The 21,655-nt window shown below is 35.8% G+C and overlaps 1 protein-coding gene across 2 annotated transcripts in view; it reads right to left on the bottom strand.

Annotated features, from left to right (window-relative positions):
• LOC125658064 (mitotic checkpoint serine/threonine-protein kinase BUB1-like) overlaps positions 1–21,655 on the bottom strand; it is an 83,444-nt gene that overhangs the window by 16,291 nt on the left and 45,498 nt on the right. For both annotated transcript variants that reach the window (XM_056150252.1, XM_056150253.1), the window contains exons 15-20: positions 18,822–18,918; positions 11,215–11,492; positions 7,455–7,843; positions 4,158–4,315; positions 2,372–2,458; positions 1,317–1,406 (exon numbers count right to left, since the gene is read on the bottom strand). In XM_056150252.1, coding sequence (XP_056006227.1) covers positions 1,317–1,406; positions 2,372–2,458; positions 4,158–4,315; positions 7,455–7,843; positions 11,215–11,492; positions 18,822–18,918 — 1,099 coding nt within the window. The remainder of the gene's footprint in view (positions 1–1,316; positions 1,407–2,371; positions 2,459–4,157; positions 4,316–7,454; positions 7,844–11,214; positions 11,493–18,821; positions 18,919–21,655) is intronic.

The following is a 21,655-nucleotide window of genomic DNA, read 5'->3' as shown; positions in this document are numbered from 1 at the left end:
ACAACTTTCTACGACAGGCTAATAAAATAAAAACTGCATTTTCCTTCTAACAAAAATATTTCAGAAAAAAATGGGAGCATTTCCTGAACTTCAGTGTCTATTGGCCTCATTATCTTACTGGTTCTATGTAAAACTACTATACTATTTGCTTCAATTGTGTGTAATTTACAACAATACTAACCAGTAATGATCCATGTCAATTGTGTGTAATTTACAACAATACTAACCAGTAATGATCCATGTCAATTGTGTGTAATTTACAACAATACTAACCAGTAATGATCCATGTCAATTGTGTGTAATTTACAATACTAACCAGTAATGATCCATGTCAATTGTGTGTAATTTACAATACTAACCAGTAATGATCCATGTCAATTGTGTGTAATTTACAACAATACTAACCAGTAATGATCCATGTCAATTGTGTGTAATTTACAACAATACTAACCAGTAATGATCCATGTCAATTGTGTGTAATTTACAACAATACTAACTAGGGCTGGGACGATTCAGGGTTAGCTCGATTCGGTTCGGTTTCGATTCAGAACAGCACGGTTCGGTTATTTTCGATTCGGTTCATGTTAGGTCCAATTTATCTAATGACACCACAGAAATTAACAATTTTAATGAGTAGCATATTTGATTTTATTTTATTCAAGTTATATAACTATATGTCGTCATTTGTAAACATCATATCTATTTATAATGGCATTTTATAACTTTGATAGAAAAAAGAAAACACTGACAGTCTATCAAAATTTGTTATATTAATGTGCTACATAAGTTTTGGATTATTAAACAAATCTATAGTGAATCTAAAATGTATATGATAATGTTTTCATTGATATGCAAAAATTCAATAATTCTATCAATTGAGAGTCTTTGAAAATCTCTCCTTTGTTGATTTACTTCTCTCATATTAACTGTCAAATCTGTTTCATTACCTACGATGTTGATTTCATTCCACCACTGACAGAAATGCTATATGTCATGTAAAGATAAACTGCAATGATCTTACGGACCATATTCTGTTGGTATATGAGTGGTGAAAATGCTAACTCTCAACACAGTAGTGATTTAAATCTCTGTTGCATAAAACTCCACATGTTTTCAACATCACTCGGATGCCATATTTGTTGTTTTGGTGTAAGTAAAATCTAAACCGAACCGAACCGAAATCCGGAATTTGTAATCGGTGCATCGAATCGAATGGTATGAATCGCGGTGCACCGAAATTTTCGGTGCACCGCACAGCCCTAATACTAACCAGTAATGATCCATGTCAATTGTGTGTAATTTACAACAATACTAACCAGTAATGATCCATGTCGGCAGTACTCGGTTACAAGGCAGCTGGCATCTGTGTAGAAGTAACCCTTATCAACTGACATCATAGCATGGCGCTGAAACACAGATTAACTAGACATTCAGGGATAGACACTAACTTTTTATCTCACTTGCCCTTAGAGCAAGTACACTAAAACTTTCACTTGTCCGAATGAAAAACTTTGTTGTCCAAAATAATTTACTCTAATACACCTTTCAACCAGTAATTTTGATAATCTCCATTTACGGGGTCAACCACAATCGGTGAATAGCCTAGTTTTCCTTCTTTATGCTACCAAATGTAAGAGCTAGGTAACAATTGGGAATTATATATAGCCAATTGTTAATGATTTCAAACAAGTTTATGGGTTGCCTAACCCTTGGGCATTATTGTAGAGTGCAATTGATGGCACCCCCCTCCCCCCGACCAAATGTAAAAGTTATAGATACAAAAATTACAAAGGTCAAGGTAGGGAAATAAATTTTTTCACCACAAAAAAGCGGAGAAGGGACATATACTTTCAGCGATGTGCTGATACATGTATATCTATATGATGAAGCTTTTGTGCAAATGTAAACTTCTTTGACCCAATGCTTCTTGAGAAGATTTTTTTTAAAAGTTCTATATACATGTATTAGTATGTAAAACTTTAATCACCTATTGTGAGCTATTATTTCATATATACAAGCTGTGATGTACGTTTGTCATCATGTATACAAGCCTTGATATACGTTTGTCATCATGTTTTTAAATAAGCCTCCCTCGTCAGTCTTATTCACGATAAAACGGGGAAAATGTCTCCCTCATCAAACATTGGAAAAACTGGGCTGAGAAACAGATAACTAATTTTTTTATGGCCTTATATTACCTTCAGTTATCTTTGTGATTTAGAAAACTGAAGGATGAACAATATTCAAATTGAACTTGGACTCGGACCTTTCACCCTGAATTCTATCATCCTCTGATCATCTAAGGGCCTCTTTACCTTGGATTTTGGGTTATTGGTACATGTATATTATATCTATTCTTACAAGCACTTACCACATTTACATTTCCCTGCAGCTTCTGTAGTCTTTTCTGGATTTCTGTACAGATGTAAAATTCCCACACATTGGCTGGCTTCTGAACCTGAAACAAAGTTCAAACAAAGGTCAATGATTGATTAAATACAAACTTTACAACACAAACAAAACAAGCATATAGATTCCTGCATTGAGTATTCTGATGGGCAAGTGCCCTGGAACGATCCAAACCCCCATCATGTTTTCATTTCAAATATCTTTAAAATGGTTGAGATTTCATCCCTTAAGGTGGCTCATTACACCAAGATATAATTTCATAGTCATTAAAACACTTTGTATGATGCATCAATAATCATAAGCTTTCAATTATTTTACACAATACAAATTTTTTGTGATTTTTAAATGTTACGAAATTCAAACTTTTCCACACTGAAACTACACTGCAAGTTTCATATGAACGGAATAATGTCTGGATAACCAATGGGATAGATTGACCGACAGACAGAGAAGAAACCTACAAACGGAATAATGTCTGGATAACCAATGGGACAGATTGACCGACAGAGAAGAAACCTATAGTCCCCTTCAGTTTTTCAAACAGGTAGGGGATTGATAATATTTACGGTATTTCATAATAAAATGCACATTAATCATATATACACCTGGAATAAGTTAACAGTACACCACAAGATGTAATATGTTTGAAGTATCTTTCAGAACAAAAACTAACTACTGTGGTTTTGCTGATTTCCTTGGGAATCTTTCCTGGTTTTGCTAGAGTACAAACAATTTCATTAACACATAAATCTGTGGGCAGCTGACCTTTGGTTTTTTTTCTCTCATATAAAACTGTACTTTGTTGATCGCTTTATTTCATGATCTTGCTCAATTACAAAATGAGCGAAAATTGCATGGCAATACATAGTCCCCTATCGGTTGCAAAAATGACTGTACCACAACAATATTCAAAGTTCATTATGTAGGTTATGGTAAAAGAGAAAATTGGGGAACCAGGATAGGAATGGTTGGAAATCAACTACTATTCCAGTAGAGACTAGACCAAGAAAAAAGACAAATTTATAATTAGGTTTAGGTCTTTAACCAAGTCAATAAACTGACATGTAGATGATCATGAATAATTTAGCTATATTGTTGTATTACTGTGCTAGAAGTTTTAATGACTGTAGTATTCTTAATTCTTATCTACAGAGATAAGAAACTTGGATGTAAAGTAACAATTCATGCTATTTTTCTACGTCCAAGGGCCATAACTTAATGGAAAATCAACGGACCAAGATGAAATTCGAATTTCATCTGTAACTTGTTATGGAAAAGCAATGTACCAAATATCAAATGAATATCTGCAAGCACAACCAAAAAAAGTCTGGAAAACTGATAATTCATGCTATTTTTCTAAGTTCAAGGGCCATAACTAAGTGAAAAATCAACGGACCAAGACGAAATTCAATCTTCATCTGTAACTTGTTATGACAAAGCAACGTACCAAATATCAAATGAATATCTGCAAGCACAACCAAAAAAAGTCCGGAAAACTGATTATTCATGCTATTTTTCTAAGTCAAGGGCCATAACGAAGTGAAAAATCAACGGATCGAGACGAAATTCGAACTTGATCTGTAACTGGGCAAAGCGACATACCAAATATCAAATGAATATCTGCAAGAACAGAGAAAAAAAGTGTGGAAAACTGGACTGACTGACAGACGGACAGAGCACAATCCTAAAGTCCCCTCGTCTTCGTCGGCAGGGGACTAATAACCACAGTATTTATCAGTTTGTTTTACCTTTAGTGCAACAAGTGTTGATTCATGATCATTGAAGTCCAGGCGTTCATCATAGTCAAATATATCTGTGTTACAGAAGGATCTGCATCTGGCAGCACTGTATACCTTAGCAAATGCTCCTTTACCAATTATTTCCTTGATTTCATACATGTCCATTCCTGTAAATATTTATGACACGCAAAATACATCTATGTACATGTATAAAACAGATATAGATAGCTCTTACAATAATGAGGATTTGAATTTCTATGTCCAATAGTCAGTTTAATTGACTTTGGGTTCTAGTGCACAGCATGAGGCCTAATTGAATCATCCGAGGTACAACCTATCATTAACTTTTGATTTCCTCTTGCGTTTTGTTTACAAAGCCAACAACAGCCTAATTCTACTCGATCAGCTTTCTAAATCCAAAAGATACTCTCAAGATTAGTCATACCGGTGATCAGTCATACCACCAGCATAAAATGGGGGTGACAAGGTGCTCTAGGTCTGAAAGGGACCCCAACTATGTTCTATGAAAATCTCTGTCAAATAACATTGAACACAAGTCTGAGTCAAATATAATTAACTAGTGAAAAATCATTTGATTTGCATTTTTGCTTCTATTGATTACGTGATAAATTTAAGTTTGTTAATCATCAGTATTGCTCTAATTTCTATTGTGAATCAAGTTAATTTGACAAGATGCATATTAACACAATATGATGAAATGATGAAAGTAATTATGTATCTTAAACACGCTTTTGTCAGAGAGAGAGAGAGAGAGAGAGAGAGAGAGAGAGAGAGAGAGAGCAAGCAGGCACATTGGTAATTATTGAATATCCCCATCACATGTAGTATGCTTTCCATTTACTGAAATATACTAATTTGCATTCAAAACTGGAATTGCCTGTAGTACGCATTATTATTAAACAGTGAATTTAAGAATATTTTAATGAAGAAAGGAAGCAGAAGATTAAAAGGAAAATTTTCAAAACCAGGTTTTCTCAAAAACATAATAGAGTTTGGTATCGTTGGAAACGCTATATATTTCGGGGTGGTGGTAATATTGACATTTTTTCTTTTAAAAATTCCATCTCTATCAAGATTATTCAGTCTGTGGCACATTTTCACACCACCTGCAAGGCACCCATGACTACAGCAAAGCTCCTGGAAGCTGTGTGTATACGCAAATAACACACACTGTGGAACACGGAGGATCTCCATGGCTTTTCCACCAAGATCTATCCACTTTGGGGTGTATAAAACTCGTGTAGTGCACTGTATATATTCCTATGCTATTGAAAGATTTTGAGAAGAAAATGGTTGCCGTAATATTACTTTCACAGTTAATGCCCTTTTAAACAATCCATGATGAAATTTTTCATGTGGAAAACCAAGTGGTATTACAGTCAAAATCGTCATAGCGACCCACTGTATTAAGTGACTCACTGTCGTATGTGACCATAACCCCCCCCCCCCCCCCCCCCCCCCCCCCCCCCCAAGATATTACCCTATATATTGTACCTGTATTAAACGACCACCTGTCTGATGAGACCAACAACTATGATTTTTAAAACCTTTTTGTGTAATTTCACGAAATTTTACCTTTATTTAATGACTACATTTTTCGATTACATCGCGATTCCTGCTTTCGATTTCTGTTGAGCACGACTACAGGGTTCCAAATTATCGCTCACCCACTCGCATTGGCAACTAAACTTTGCTTGTGGGCACCCAAAATTTTCTTTCTCGTCGCCCACTTGGTGACCATAATTGTCCGATCAACATTTTTCTTTCCGACCGATCCGAGTCCTATTACAATTGAAGTTCAATTTCCGGTTTAGGTTTTGCCACTTGGCGAGACATTCATGATTCCTGGGGTATCAAACCTTCCAAAATGTATTTAAACCAGAAGTTGAACAACGCAAGGGTTACTTCAAATGAAAAGAAAGCGTCTTCCAATTAACCAAAGTGGAAAGAAGGGGAGAATATGGCTCGATGACGGCAAAAAGGGGATGACGTGCTGTGTGTACAAAACATGACACGAAAGGTCCAATCGTTGTGACAGCTTGCCAAAGTTATAAACTTGACGGTATTGTAAAACTGAGAAATTTTGAAATAACATAAAAAGTCTGAAGAAACGTGTGTTAAAGTCAGACGCCGCGAATATCATAAAGTTGCTAGGTTGACGAAATGAGAGAGGTATTTGAAAGAATTACGGAGAAGGAAACAGAATTTAAATATTGATATTTTAATTTTTTAAATAAATTGCAATGTGACCTGATGTTTCTTTTTTCTTGTAAAAAAAACCCATGTTATTCAATTTCATAATATGTGTGGGCTACTAAAATTTCATGTGGGCTAACAGGATTTCTTATTCAGGGGCCCACTTGGCCCCTAAGGTATTCAGTTGAAGTTGGAACCCTGGACTATTCTGGGAATTATCGCCCCTAATGCTTTCATTTTAAAATGTACAATTCGGCTGTGTTCTTGTTTAGTCAGCCCTCTGAATCAATTATACCCAAGCTGTCAACATGCAGGGTAGTGTGTGGTTAATTGATAAAACCCGAGTTGTTGTTTATTAAACAAAATCAAGGATCAGGAAATCAAGGCCAGTGTATTTGAAGGTGCGAATTTCGACAAACTTTAAGAAGTGCGGGGTCAATCGCAACACTTCATCACTTGCTTTCTTACCACTATTATACAAGTAAACTATATATAAATACTCTTTACAACAAAATGTTTATAAGTTTTAGAAAATTTACATGCAGTTCATAAATGAGATTTAAATCTCATGTAAATGTGTAACATGAAATGCATGCTAATTCTATCATTCTTAAACAGATTATACTTGATATTCTTTGGGATAAATTCCAAATACATGTAAAGTTATTTTCTCCATTGTACAAACTATTTCTGTATATTATTTGCGAAATTTTATGCATTAACTGTGGAAAATAGGCAACCTGTATTAAGAGACCACCTGTCATATGTGACCTTTTTTCCATTCTCCGTCGGACAGAATCTTAATAAGGTTTGACTGTATATTCGGCACAAAGCCCTGTACATCTCATAAAAATCATTCAAATGTGATGAAATTCAAACTTGAAACTTAAACATACAGTAGTAACCCAAATGATAAATTTCAGCTTCCTATATCAAAGCATGATTTAAATAAGTGCGAAAAACCAAATAGGACAGACAGAGGGACAAAGGGAAAACCTATATAGTCCCCTCAATTTCACTGGTAGGGGACTAATAAAGCTACATGTATGTATATCAAAAAGTTCAGTAAGCTCACAAATTTCCTCTGACCTAGTGTGATTTTAAGTCCACAGATGATACTCTGAATCTGTCTGGGCACCTCGTGGTAGCTGGGATGGAGTTTGATGGGGGTGGGAAGCTGCTTCAGTATGTGCCGCACTGTCTCGGTATCGAATGGATTACTGGTGTCGATGTACACAGATTGGTTGGCCACGTCCTGTTCGTCCCCGAGAGGATGATAGGCCGATGTGTCTATAATGTGGGTGGACTGGTTCAAGTCATTGTCTCCACCTGCTGACTCAGATTTCAGGGTATGAGTGGGAGGAGCTGGTTCTGTTGCACCATTGTTAGCGCTCTGAGGATGGGAGGTACTGTGCTGGGTGTGATGGTGAGACTGACTGCTTGGGTCAGATTCCTCATTGCTTCCTTCCATAATAGGACTGCAACATAACAAAGTGCACAATATATGTACGACATGGACAAGGCTAATATTCACACAAAGATTTGGACAATTTTACCTCTGCTCATTCAAACATGTACACAATTAATACAACTTGATCGAATCAAACTTCCTGATATATTAGATACTGAAACATACTAATGCACCAGTTACACACTTATTGCAAGATATGCTTCTCACATGGAAAACACTTCTCTCATGGAACAATGCGAGATATGCTTCTTACAAATAACGAAACATTTCTTATATGTTACACTTTGTACATGAAATAATATGCTTTCTACAGGCTTTTCACATGGTTTGCAGGAAAAGATTCACATGCTTCTCACACCATTTAAATAAAATGTTTCACACACATTAGCCATCTTCTGCTTCACAGGTAGTCGGTATACTCAAGTATGGTACACACAAACTGTAATATTTCCTAAATTTTCAGGCCAAAACATGGGGGTGTGTATTAAATATATTTGGCAAAATTATTTATGAACAAAACAAACTGGATGTGTGTTCTCCGTTTAATTACTCAAGCAGATTCTCACAGAAATAGTCGCATGATTTACGCTTTTAATCACTTACTTTCGATGAGGCCTTGACGGGGAATATGAATCAGTCGTAATAGATCAATACCTTTTTCAAATATTCACCATGCTTTTTCAACCAAAGAAAGATATTTACTTTCTTTGCTACAAAATATTTGCTGCGTGATGCTTGTTATAGAGCTACACTGTTCTAAACATGACAAAAAACGAGGTTGTCATATTTTCCCATACAGAGTCTTTAACCTTTTTATTATATACTTTTAATTTCATTTAGAAGCTAACAATAATTTTATTTTCAACAATTTCTTTACTGGTTTAACTGAGTAAAAGATGAAAAACACAAAAAATTTGAAAATTAACAACATAGATATTTGCTTGGGTATTAATTGTGACATGATGTTTGCAGGCCGGAATGTTTCCAGGCATATATCATGATATATGCCCGCAAACTTTTAAAGAAAAAAGAAGAGATGAAACTGAAAGTATATAATAAGATACATTAACCAACTAATGGATAGATCAACCCGTTTGAATGATTTGATAAAATACTTTTGCTTACTCCTCCTGGGCACCTGATCCCACCTCTGGTATTTCCAGGTGTCCGTGTTTGCCCAACTCTCTATTTTGTTTTGCTTATAGGAGTTATGAGATTGATCCCTGTTCATTATCTTCACCTTTCATGTTACAAGAGTATATTGATATTAAGTATGTTTTAGGCAAATCAATTTTATTGCAAATGCTTAGCATATCATCAGTCTATGCGAAAGACATCGGACTGTTGGAGCTGACCGATGTGCAATGCCTCAGGTCCGATGCGTCATTTTTTTTTTTTACACCAGACCGGAATGTCCGATGTCTCAGTGTCTGGTTTTGAGCTTTGCTATTTTGATGTGGGGTCATTTAAATGTTTGTTATAAGTAAAAAATATCACACAAATCCAAATACATAAATGTGATTAAAACCGCATGGACCGTCTAAAGTATTATGCGGGAGGGATCCCTGGTATAGTATTACTAGTATAATAAATACATTTCCTTGGTTTTGCATTTTCACGTGTTTCACTTTTTACATTAGGTTTTTCGGTCAGACAAAATTTGGTTCGGTCCGGTGTGTTCATTGATTACACAGGACCGAATGTCCTGTGTGGTCCAAAAAACTTTCGCATAGACTGTATCATGAATATTGTAGCGGACAGTATAAGAGGGAACTTATACTGTCTTGCTAGTGAGCTAGCTTTTCTAGTAATGTGGTAGAGATGCTGTATTTTGTATTGTATTTTGAATTGTTTATAGAAGTTATGAGATTGATCACTGTTTGTTATCTTCACCTTTCTAATTGTGGTATCAGTGTTATTTCAATGATCAATGTTTATCTAACAATTTCTTTGTAACAATTTCTGGGTATACAAGATACTTTTTGGGTAAATGAAAAGCAAAAACAATTCTTACAAAATGAAAATTTCCTTCAGTAGCAATAACTAGCGATCAAGTTGACTAAGCCATTTTCACGACTGGCGAGTTATATCCAAAGTGGTGAAAAGAAATTCAGAAGTAGGGAAAATTTTATTTTGCAACAAATCAAATGTAATACACGTCTCGTGTTTTCTTTTACTGTTTGTATGTTTATTCCGTCAGACTGTTTATTCTGTCATTGCATGCGATTGAATTCTCACATCGCGTCAATGCTCACGGTAGTTTGGCCGGACAATAAGCATGTGGTCGAATTCTCACATCGCTTCAGTGCTCACGGTTGTTTGGCAGGACAATAAGCATGTGGTTGATTGCTACTGATGTGCACAAAACAATTTTCTTTGAAGTTCCCCGTGTACAAGAATAAATATGCAATTAATTTTATTCGAGTATTATGTCATTCATTTTTGGCTTTCTAATTGAAGAAACACAAATTGTTACTTTCTGACTCGATTCAATCCAAAATAAAAAATGTCAATGTTTTGCTTCCTTCCAGTTTGGGGTCTGATCATTCAGTTCCAGATGTTCAAACACCTTATTTAGCCGTAAATCCAACAACCCTCCACACCTAAACCCCCCACATCAGCTGGACATTTAATAGAAACTGATTAGAATACGACTTCAAATTAAGCTTAATGTTTTGTTTCTTGGGTGGATTTTTTGTTGGTATCTTCATTTCACAATTCCAGCCAATATACAATTTGAATAGATCAATTTTTTTGCTTTCAAAACACTTTGTACACAAAACCATGGTTTTTTTTAACAAAATGCTTCCCACATGAAATAATTCTTACACAGAATGAAAGGTTTTCAATATGAATCAAAACACTTTCTACATGGAATGGGACACCTTTATAGAGGCTGAAAATTTTCAGATTTCCCCATTTTTAATAGTCAAAATACTTAACTAAAGGTCAGCAAAGTGGAGTTTTTGTTTACAAAGGTAAAGTATACTAATAAAAGTTTCGTTTAAAGCAGATTTTTCAATTTACAAGTTAATCTTGAACACAATAAAACAGCTTCTAATGTTTGTCACATCTCATTTTAAACAAGATAGTTTTTATTAAGCAATCTATATATAAAAATTGTGTTTGCTGTATCTCAATTGTAACTCAAAAACTGACATTCAAATTTTTGCTGACCATTAGAAATACCTTAGTTAAGCATTGTAAACATTAAAACTGTGGAAAATAAAATCCAAAAATTTTCAGTGCATGCCCCTTTAAAACGATGAAAAACTTTTTTAGGTTTAGTTTAGGTTTTAGAGTCTCTAGCTCACACTTTTACAGAGTTATTTATCTAACCTTAAAACCAGATTCTTGTGTACAACAATGTGCACATACCTTAGATTCTGCTGATCAGGAAAAAAGCTATTAGTTGCCTGACTGCCTGCCGTGTTGGACAGGATCGGCAGTGAAGGTGTGTTGTTGGCCGTTTTTTCGGCTTGTATGGTAGACATGTTTGGGATTTGGGGTAAGACCTCATGATTTTCATTAAAGGGTGTGGAAGCACATCGTGCCATGGCAGCAAAGCTTTGATGGGAGCCGACTGGAGCGATGGTGTAATCCTCGGACCCATATCCTCCCTGTGACTCAATCCCTTCCATCTTACTCTCCATATCCTGTGTATGTAAAACATTCACAAAGCCATAAAAATGCCACTAAATTTAACAAACAGATGTTTGAAACAAATATATTAAATATACTCCTAATTTAACCCCACACAAAAACATAATAAAATGCTTGGTTTATATAACAGTAATGAAATCAAATCAAAGAATTTGTGAATTGGAGCAGCTCTCTTACCAAGTATCAATTACAGTTACACAGAAAGAATTTTGACCCCGTTGAATTTCCATATTAATTAGATGCACGTAATGGCTATACTGCTAAGAATATATTGTAAACGTATTATATTTGGCGTGTACGATATTTGGTGGAAATCGTTTTTTCAACAAGTTAGCGTAGATTTGATTTAGCGCATTACTGAATTACTTTAAACATCTAGATTTACGAATGGCATTTAGCGATGTACTTGATTTATCGGAAGCTGCGTTCCGCCAAAGGCGCTAAATAGAATACACAGCCAAATGTAATACATTTACAGTAAATTAATGTCATTATGAAATATGCTCATTTTCCTATAAATTAAAGATTTATTTTAAACAGCTACAAAATCTCAGGAGTGCATGTACTTACATCGCTGTAGAACTGTAGCTCTCTGAGAAAATAATGGGATAGATCAGAGAGCTACAAATCCACCCCTTATAACAACCTTCGATTTAGGGCACACACAAAAATGTGCACGGTTAAGGCTTTATATCACTATATTCTTGCATCATCTTCTTACAAATTTAATATCAAACAAGATGCGTTTGTGAAACAAAAATACCCCCGATAATGCCCAATTCCAAAGATGGCCAAGGTCACAAGGACAAATATCTTGGTACCAGTAGAAAGATTTTGTCACAAGAAATATAGCAAGGTTAAAGTTTTCAAAAAGTAGGTCAAACTCCAAGGTCAAGGGTCAGAAATTTTGGTACCCACTGAAAGGTCTTGTCACAAGGAATACTCATGTGAAATATCATAGCTTTAGCACTTAATGTTCAAAAGTTATTAGCAAGGTTAAAGTTTCAGACAGAATGAAACAATATGCCCCCGATCTTTGATCTCGGGGGCATAAAAATTCCTAACATATTTTCCTACAGTACTTGTGTTTAAATATATCTTCAAATGTTCATTAAAGCCCTATACTATCCGAAAACTCACAGCTTTTAATGATTTCGTTCGTTGACGTAGCCATGTTAGGTGGCATGTCAATTTGAATTCCAGTTCATTTCAATACGACACAATACAGTCTAGATGAGAACTAATATTCCCTCAAATATTCTTAGTTAGATATTTTAAATAATAAATCATCCCAGTTCAGTTAAATAATAATCATTTAATAGGTAAACTCACAGCTACACAGCTTTCATAAGTCTGATCCAGTCCCTATCCCTGCCACACGAGCGTAAGGGTCCAGAGTAGGCTTTTGTAGCAGTTTCAATAAGGGCTGTTCCAGTAATGATCAAATGGGGGGGGGGGGGGGGGTGGGGGGGGGGGGGGGTCGGGCGGTAAACGATATTTTTTTGTGTGGGTAGTCGTATTTTTTCATATTTTATTTGGTCCGTGGTTGGACTGTTAAAAAATATTTATTATGTGTAGTTTCTATTGTTTTTTTTTTTTAATTTTGTGCCACGTGGATGTTGAGTTTTCAGAATATTTTTACTGTCGCTCTTTTCGTGTTGGTTACAAAACGTCGGAGGGAAAATTGAAAACGTGCTTTCGAAATCGGAAGTAACATAGAACTATTCGAGTTGTCGCTCTTTGCGGCGCATAACTTTCCATTACGGCACTCTTCAAATTAGAGGTGCGTTTAGTAGGGTCCGTTGGGACGTGATGGCGGCGAACTCTGTTCTGTAGATTATTACAGTTTACAGTGCATCGATTTTGGAAATATTTTGAAACCAATAGGTATTCCGTTTTCTAATAAAAATAGGTAAACCTTGGTTGATTTATGCGAGGGTACCGATGCGTTATATTTATCAGTCTGTGATGGTGATATAGAGGCCTCCGGGCGGGGGCTCCATTACTACTGGCATTAGAACTGTAGAAGACGAACGATTCGTGGAAAAACATATCCATACCCATTTCATGATAATAGCATCGCTTGGACTCCCAATCTTTCCAACATTCCCGTCATAGATGCCTTTGATTGTTGACGTGACATCGTTTCTTCAGAACTACTGTGATACAATGTTGCACAGGCATTACCGTGTCATTGACTAATATGTTGACTGCTACCGTTTGAGCGAGGGCAGCTTCATATATGTACATATTTTGTAATGTTCATGTTTTGATCAGGTTCAATTTAAACAATATCTATTTGCAAAATACTCATTACATGAATTTTATCCCAGGGTTTTATATTAAAAATCATTAAAACATGTATACATGAATGTGATTTAAATATTTTTATGCTATATAGTATATATACATTTTATTTCTGCTGCCTTCACTGTGACTTGCTTAAACTTTGATGCACGACCTGTTCTGAACTGTATGTTCTCGGCCTCTACTTCCTTTTTTCTACTCTCAATCTTTTCAAGTTACTAATTGTATGATAAAAATGCCCAAACCTTTCAAGTTTGTAAAACTATGTTTAAACAGCACTGTCTTTGAACACAAAACGCATTTCAATATATCATGAAAATTTAAAAATAAATCGATAAATTCAACTATTTGGCATACCCTAACCCTTGTTGCAATGGTATGTTCTAAAAGAGAAAATTAGAACAAGTTTTATAATATTGTACACAATCCTAGTTGTAACACAATGAAGAAATATTTCAGCATTCACATATAATCATTGAATAAAATTGCAACATCATTAATTTCAGCCCCTCTCCTGGAATGCTGTTGTTGTGAGGATACATTAATTAAGATCAATTTACAAAACTAGAATTAAGGATTTTTCAGTCGTTAATTTATTTAGCAAGTGGCATGGGGTTGGTTATCATGAGGGAGGGGTGGGGTGGGGGGGTGGGGGGGGTGTCATCGTGGTTTGCATTACCAGACATGTTAAAAGGAAATGGATTGAAGCACTTGTTATTTTTAGTCACGGGAAAAAAACCAAAGATTTTAAAAAAATGTTTTCAATCCAATCGATTTTTTGTAATTTTTTAAATACCACTAATTCAGTACCTGTGATCCCTCACATATTCTAACAGTTTTTAAGAAGTTAGTCTCAGTTTTTCTTTTTTTGTTGTTGGTTAGAATAATAAATTCCTATTGAGAATTTAGTATTTTAATGTTCACATAATAATAATGTCCCGGTAGTATGACTTTTAACAAGTACGTATTTAGATCCGTCATTGTCTGCCTTATTATGACGTACATCAAAACGTAGACATGACATCACACATCATCTTAGCCTGCCTTTCATAAACATTGCACTCCGTTAAACATTTCGCCTAATGGTGCACTAAATTTTGGAGCTAGGAGACGACAAGATTAGGATGATATTCTGCTTAAGTTCACAATCATATTCCAAGGTGTGACTTGGCGAGATCTCGGCCATTTTTGACAAGGGACTTTTGGGATCGGTGTCAAAAAAATATCCCTTGTTAGAGGTTGAGATTTAGCTCAGATTATTTCCCCGCGCTTTAGTCATTAGAGCTCGCAGTACGAGCCTGCGCTCACTACTAGAATGTTTGTCCCGAAAACATTGCGAGATTTGTACTGTTTTCATTTTTTAAAATATTTTTGTGGTGGGTCTGGTTAAGTTCTTTTTTTTTTAATTAGATGGGTCATTGTAAAATGAATTATTTTAATTTGATGGGTCATGGGGCAATTTTTTTTAATGGGTGCTTGGTATATACAAAAGCCCCCCCCCCCCCCCCCCCCCCATGTATTTATTTCTGGAATAGCCCTAATCAAGAGCTTATTTTACCTTTAGATAAATTATATCTTTTTTAATTTCTATTAATTATTCATGTTCATAATACATGAAGACTGAATGCATAACTTATAATGAACTAGTTCTAATTGTAACGGGGACGTTACATATGTTCCCCAAACCTCCCCCAATTAAGAAGTGATGTTCTTGTGAATCTATAGCAAAAAATCATTTTATTTTAGCCTTTAATTACATGTAGTACGTTCAATATGGTCATTTCAGTACCAAGAAATGAAAGAAAGCGTTGCGTGTACATACACGCGCACGCGTGTATGATTCCGAATTTTTTTTATGTCGTTCAACAGGCATTTGTATCATATACCTACAGTATGAATTTCATAATGTTTCCATCAAATTTAAGGAAGTTATAGCGATTTTAAAATCGTCCAATCAGAATTCAGCACACGTGCATGCACGTGCTGAGCAGTAATTCTAACCACAGCAATTTGTAAGGAGTACCAAGACACATCTAAACCCCTAATATCAATAGAAGTTGATGGAAAAACAAAAACGTTATCATCCTTTCAAAAATGAACATTTGTAAAACGATGCACGCGCATGCACGTTGGCAGTTTTTGCTACACCAATATATAGATACACATATTGTCTACGTATGCTGTGAATATCATCTCATTCGTTTCATAAATAAGATAGTTACAAAGGTTTTAGTACTATCCAATCAAAATGAAGCGCACGTGCATGCGCGTACAAATTGGTAATTTTGACCATGCAGATCAGTTAAGGGTCTCAATATCTACCTATGATATGAATATCAAGCCATTTCAATGAACAACAAAAAAGTTAGACTGATTCCAAAGTGTACAAATTTTGTAATGCACACGCATATGTGCGCGTGCAGACAAAATAACTATCATTTTTCATATCTACAAATGATATACTACCATTCTATTTAGGTTTCATATCGATCCCTTTAATATTCTGATTTTCCATTTTTTGTACCAAAATTGCAGTGCACGTGCAGACAAAATGACTATCACTATGCACATCTACAAACGCTATACTATCATCCTGGAAAGTTTCATATCGATCCCTTTTGTAGTTTCTGAGAACACTACCGGAGAAAAAGAATAATAACTAGAAACTTGTTGCCATGGCAACAAGAAGGTCTTCCGTTCTTTCCGTGTCCAGTAGATAACCTTAAATTCTTCATTTGTTATAAAGTGGGAAAAAAATATTCAAGTAATACTGGAGATTGAACCCGGGTCGCCCGCATGAAAATCCACTACGCTAACCATTAGGCTAGCGAGGACCATCGCTTCAAAATGAAAATTACGAATATCTAGAGTTTGGTTTGATCAATTTAAAAACAAATATCATATTCAGCATTCTATAAAGAGTCTATTTATCTTACCTTTATCAAAGAAAAACATTAAAAAACAAAAAAGTTGAAAAAATCCATTTTTTAAATTCGCTTCCGGTAGCGACCGTAAGTGATGACGACGTACGAAATAGTGATTCTGGTAATCTATAAGTCATGTTCTATCATCTCTAATAAGTCTCCAGTTCATATCTTTAGCCCTTCCTGTATATCACTCGCGGACAAAGTTCCATTTGAAAATCAGGAAATTGTCCATAACTTGGAACCGAAATGGAATTTTCCCAATTTTCTTTGTGATAAACAAAGTTCATAATATAATGCATTTTTCCTGAAAGTTTCACTGAAAACCACTGCATAGTTTTCGAGAAAACTCCTGCACAAAATTTGGTCCAAAAAAAAAAAAATAAATAAGAAGAAACAGTAGAATCACTATAAGGTCTTCCGTGAAGAACGGAAGACCTTAATAATAACAAGAGGTACTGTGAGCAATGCTCACTAAGAATACCCCCCGCTTACCCCAATCTCCCAAAGGGTGTTCGTAATAGGTATAAACTACTTTTCTGAGCGTAAAAAACAAATGGCATGACAAACCGAACCATATTGCTACTTCGATGTCCAGTGCGCTTGACCTTTGACCTTTTGACCCCAAAATCGATAGGGAACATCTTCATCCCATGGGTAGTCCATATGTATGATATGGTGACTGTAGGTGGAAAGGATAACGCTTTAAAGCCCGAAAACCATATTGCTACTTCGATGTCCAGTGCGCTTGACCTTTGACCTTTTGACCCCAAAATCAATAGGGAACATCTTCATCCCATTGGTAGTCCATATGTATGATATGGTGACTGTAGGTGGAAAGGATAACGCTTTAAAGCCCGAAAACCATATTGCTACTTCGATGTCCAGTGCGCTCGACCTTTGACCTTTTGACACCAAAATCAATAGGGAACATCTTCATCCCATGGGTAGTACATATGTACGATATGGTGACTGTAGGTGGAAAGGATAACGCTTTAGAGCCCGGAAACCATATTGCTACTTCCATGTCCAGTGCGCTTGACCTTTGGACCCCAAAATCAATAGGGAACATCTTCATCCCATGGGTAGTCCATATGTACGATATGGTGACTGTAGGTGGAAAGGATAATGCTTTAGAGCCCGGAAACCATATTGCTACTTCCATGTCCAGTGCACTTGACCTTTGGACCCCAAAATCGATAGGGAACATCTTGATCCCATGGGTAGTCCATATGTATGATATGGTGACGGTAGGTGGAAAGGAAAATGCTTTAGAGCCCGGAAACCATATTGCTACTTCGATGTCCAGTGTGCTTGACCTTTGACCAAAAATCGATAGGGAACATCTTCATCCCATGGGTAGTCCATATATATGATATGGTGACGGTAGGTGGAAAGGATAATGTTTTAGAGCCCGGAAACCATTGCGTCTACAGACGGACGGACGGACAGACAGATGGACAACCAGATTCCAGTATACCCCCCCACAACTTGTTGCGGGGGGTATAATAAGAAACAGTAGAATCACTACAAGGTCTTCCGTGAAGAACGGAAGACCCTAATAAGAAACGGAGCGAAAACAATATGTCTCCGACACTTTGTGTTCGGAGACATAATTGTTCGGAGACATAATAATAATAATAAGAAACAGAGTAAAAACAATATGTTCCCAAACTTCGTTTGGGGAACATAATAATGTGAATAGATACCAATAGCAACAGGATTCGAATTGACCAGCTACCTAAATTGGCTACATCAACGAACAAAATCATTTGAAGCTGTGAATTTCAGTTTGTATGGGGCTTTACTGAACATTTGAAGATATGTTTGATCACAAATACAGTAAGAAAATATGTTAGGAATTTTTTTATACTAAATTTATGACACGACAATACAAGAATACAACCATAAGTTACTAACCATGCACATTTTTGTGTTTGTCATAAATTGAAGGTTTTTACAAGGGGTGGATCTGTAGCTTTCTGATCTGTCCCAATATTTCTCAGAGAGGTACAGTTCTGCAGGTATCACTTACAATTTATGACTTTGCACACATTTAAGGACTCTCTCTCTCAAAAAAAATATTCTTACAAACATATCACTTTGTCTGGTCCCCATAGATCTTTCCTTCTTCTTGGGTCTTTGTCCTAAAAACTGCATGGGGATTCCATTCTCCTGACCACTAGGACTGTATATTGAAATAATTTTTTTCAATACAATCTTATGTCTATCAATACTCAGTATTGCAATACATTTTTTTTAAAATTTAAAACCTAACACATCAAGAATGTAAAGTACAGATGAACTTCGTTATCTCAAACACTGATATCTCGAATACCATGGATATGTCGAAGTGATTCAGAAGTCCCAACCACTTACTCTTTAAGTATTTTACCCTCGTAATCTCAAATCCTCAAATATCTCAAAGTTTGTTCTCGATTCCATCGAGGTTTAACCATATTTGTGTTATTTTTTCTTTGATAGATAGACTCAAAAATAGTTAAACATCAAACAAAAGCTCCACAAAGCAGGGCATCCCCTCGTAATGTAGGCAATCAGTAAATTAAGTCCCATATTGACTTTGACCCCAAAATCAATAAGATTCTTCCTCTCTGTAACAAAGCTACACGTGAAGCATTAAATAAATCAATAAAATTGTGGCCAGTAGAGTGTCTACAAGCCTTTTCTATCAAGTCCTGTAGTGACCTTGACCTTTGGACCCCAAAATCAATAGGATTTTTCCTTTCTTGATAACAAAGCTACATGTGAATAGGGCTGCAACAGGTCCCTGAAATAAATGAAAACCACAGGTGTGGTTTTAGTCTGATTTTCTGTCACATCGAGGACTAAACAATGACGGGATGCAGGACATGTCATACACATTAAAAATATAACACAGGATCAACATCATCAATGACAAAACATTTACATCAAAAGCATGGAATGGAAATAAGTAGAAATGACAATGCTGTTTCTAGAACCCTAAATCCGAGTCCACGTCTGTGATTAGTACTCTGCAGTAACAGAACTCTGACGAGTACAGATAGGGCAACTATATACAAATAAAGCTTTCTGATTCTAAGTTGTATATTAAAATTCTAAACTACACATATAGACCCTACTCAAAATACCCAAATCCTAAACCAATTACCCCGAAATCTTTTGGAACCATGACAGCCCTACATGTAAAGTATCAAATAAATCTAGCAAAAAATGTGGCCTTTAGAGTGTCTACAAGCTCAGTGTTATATACACACACATATTTACACTCACACACGAACAGTTCCATTACTAAATCCACTCTAGCAATAAATTTTGAGGGGATAATGAATTAACAAGAGGCCCATGGGCCACACCACTCACCTTGGCCCATATTTAAAAATATTCCCTTTATTTTCGCATGTAAAACTTACATCCCTATTGTGGCCCCAACTAACCCCCTGGGGCCATGATTTTTACAAACTTGAATCTGCACTATGTCAGGAAGCTTTCATGTAAATGTAAACTTTTCTGGCACTGTGGTTCTTGAGAAGATTTTCCCTATATAATTGTATGTAAACCTTTGATCTCCTATTGTGGCCCAACCCTACCCCCTGGGGCCATGATGCTAACAAAAATGAATCTGCACTATGTCACGAGCTTTCACGTAAATGTAAACTTCTTTGGCCCAAAGATTCTTAATTATATTTTCTCTGTATATTTGAATGTAAAACTTTGATCCGCTATTGTGGCTCCGCAATTCCCCCGGGGGACATGATTTTATGATTTTAACAAACTTAAATCTGCACAATGTCAGGAAGCTTTCATGTAAATTTAAGATCTTCTGACCCAGTGGTTCTTGAGAAGAAGATTTTAAAATAATCCATTGCAACCCTTTTTTGTATTTTTGTGATTATCTCCCCTTTGAAGGGGGGTATGGTCTTCATATGAACAAACTTAAAAGCCCTCCGCCCAAGGATGCTTTTTGCCAAGTTTGTTTGCAATTTGCCCAGTGGTTCTGGAGATGAAGTCAAAAATGTAAAAAGTTTACAGATGGACAGACGGACGGAAAGACGATGGACAACAGGCGATAAAAAAAAAGACTAAAACTGTCTTGATTTTCAAAATAATGCAAGAGGTTTAGACCATATTTTTCACCTTCACTTTTGAGTTTTTATCAATGTGGTAGTAGTAATCAAACTACTTGTAGGTGTGCACAGCTATTGTATATCACAGAGTTCCAGATAAGGTGCGTATCAGCGTAAATACTCATTAAATTTTACCAAATACGCATTAAAGTTTAAAATCAGGCGTACAATTACCCATTCGCGAATGTAAATACGCTTTACACGCCTAAAGTAATGTGTATTTGTAATAGTATAAAGTACAAGATGACAATGACAATTTGAAAGATGGCTTGGAGATAACTCAACCACAACCCTATAAGCATAATTGTTATACTTCTTTCTTAAATAAACAGGCTGGGTGTGGTCAAAAGCACATAAAAACTTATACAGTCTTCACGAAAAACTTTGTGAAGCACAGGCCCTTCGGGCCTCCCAGTATAATAATTTTGCAAGCCCGAACAATATTTTAATGGCCCAAAATGTTTTTTTCTAATTTGACCACTTGTCATTTGCAAGGTGCTGCATGCTGATTCTACACTATAGATACATGCATGTGCTACTGTAGGAGAATACACATCAAGATGATCATAGTTAGAGAACAAATGACATTAAAAGGATTATATTTTATTTTATTCTTCAACATATTAATCTCGCAGATGACATCAGCAGCTCATGTTCTACTTTGTTTTGTAAACACCACGTACAAAACATTTTGTTTTCTGCAGAATTAAATCTTAGCAAAGGCCCACCCTCGGTCCATGGGGGCATGATTTTTCGTTCTCTTTTGTTCTTGTACGACCGTTTTTTTTATTTATTTGG

Source organism: Ostrea edulis, chromosome 9 (assembly GCF_947568905.1).
Source record: "Ostrea edulis chromosome 9, xbOstEdul1.1, whole genome shotgun sequence".
NCBI classification, from domain to species: Eukaryota; Metazoa; Mollusca; class Bivalvia; order Ostreida; family Ostreidae; genus Ostrea; species Ostrea edulis.
This window is presented reverse-complemented; position numbering and strand designations above follow the sequence as displayed.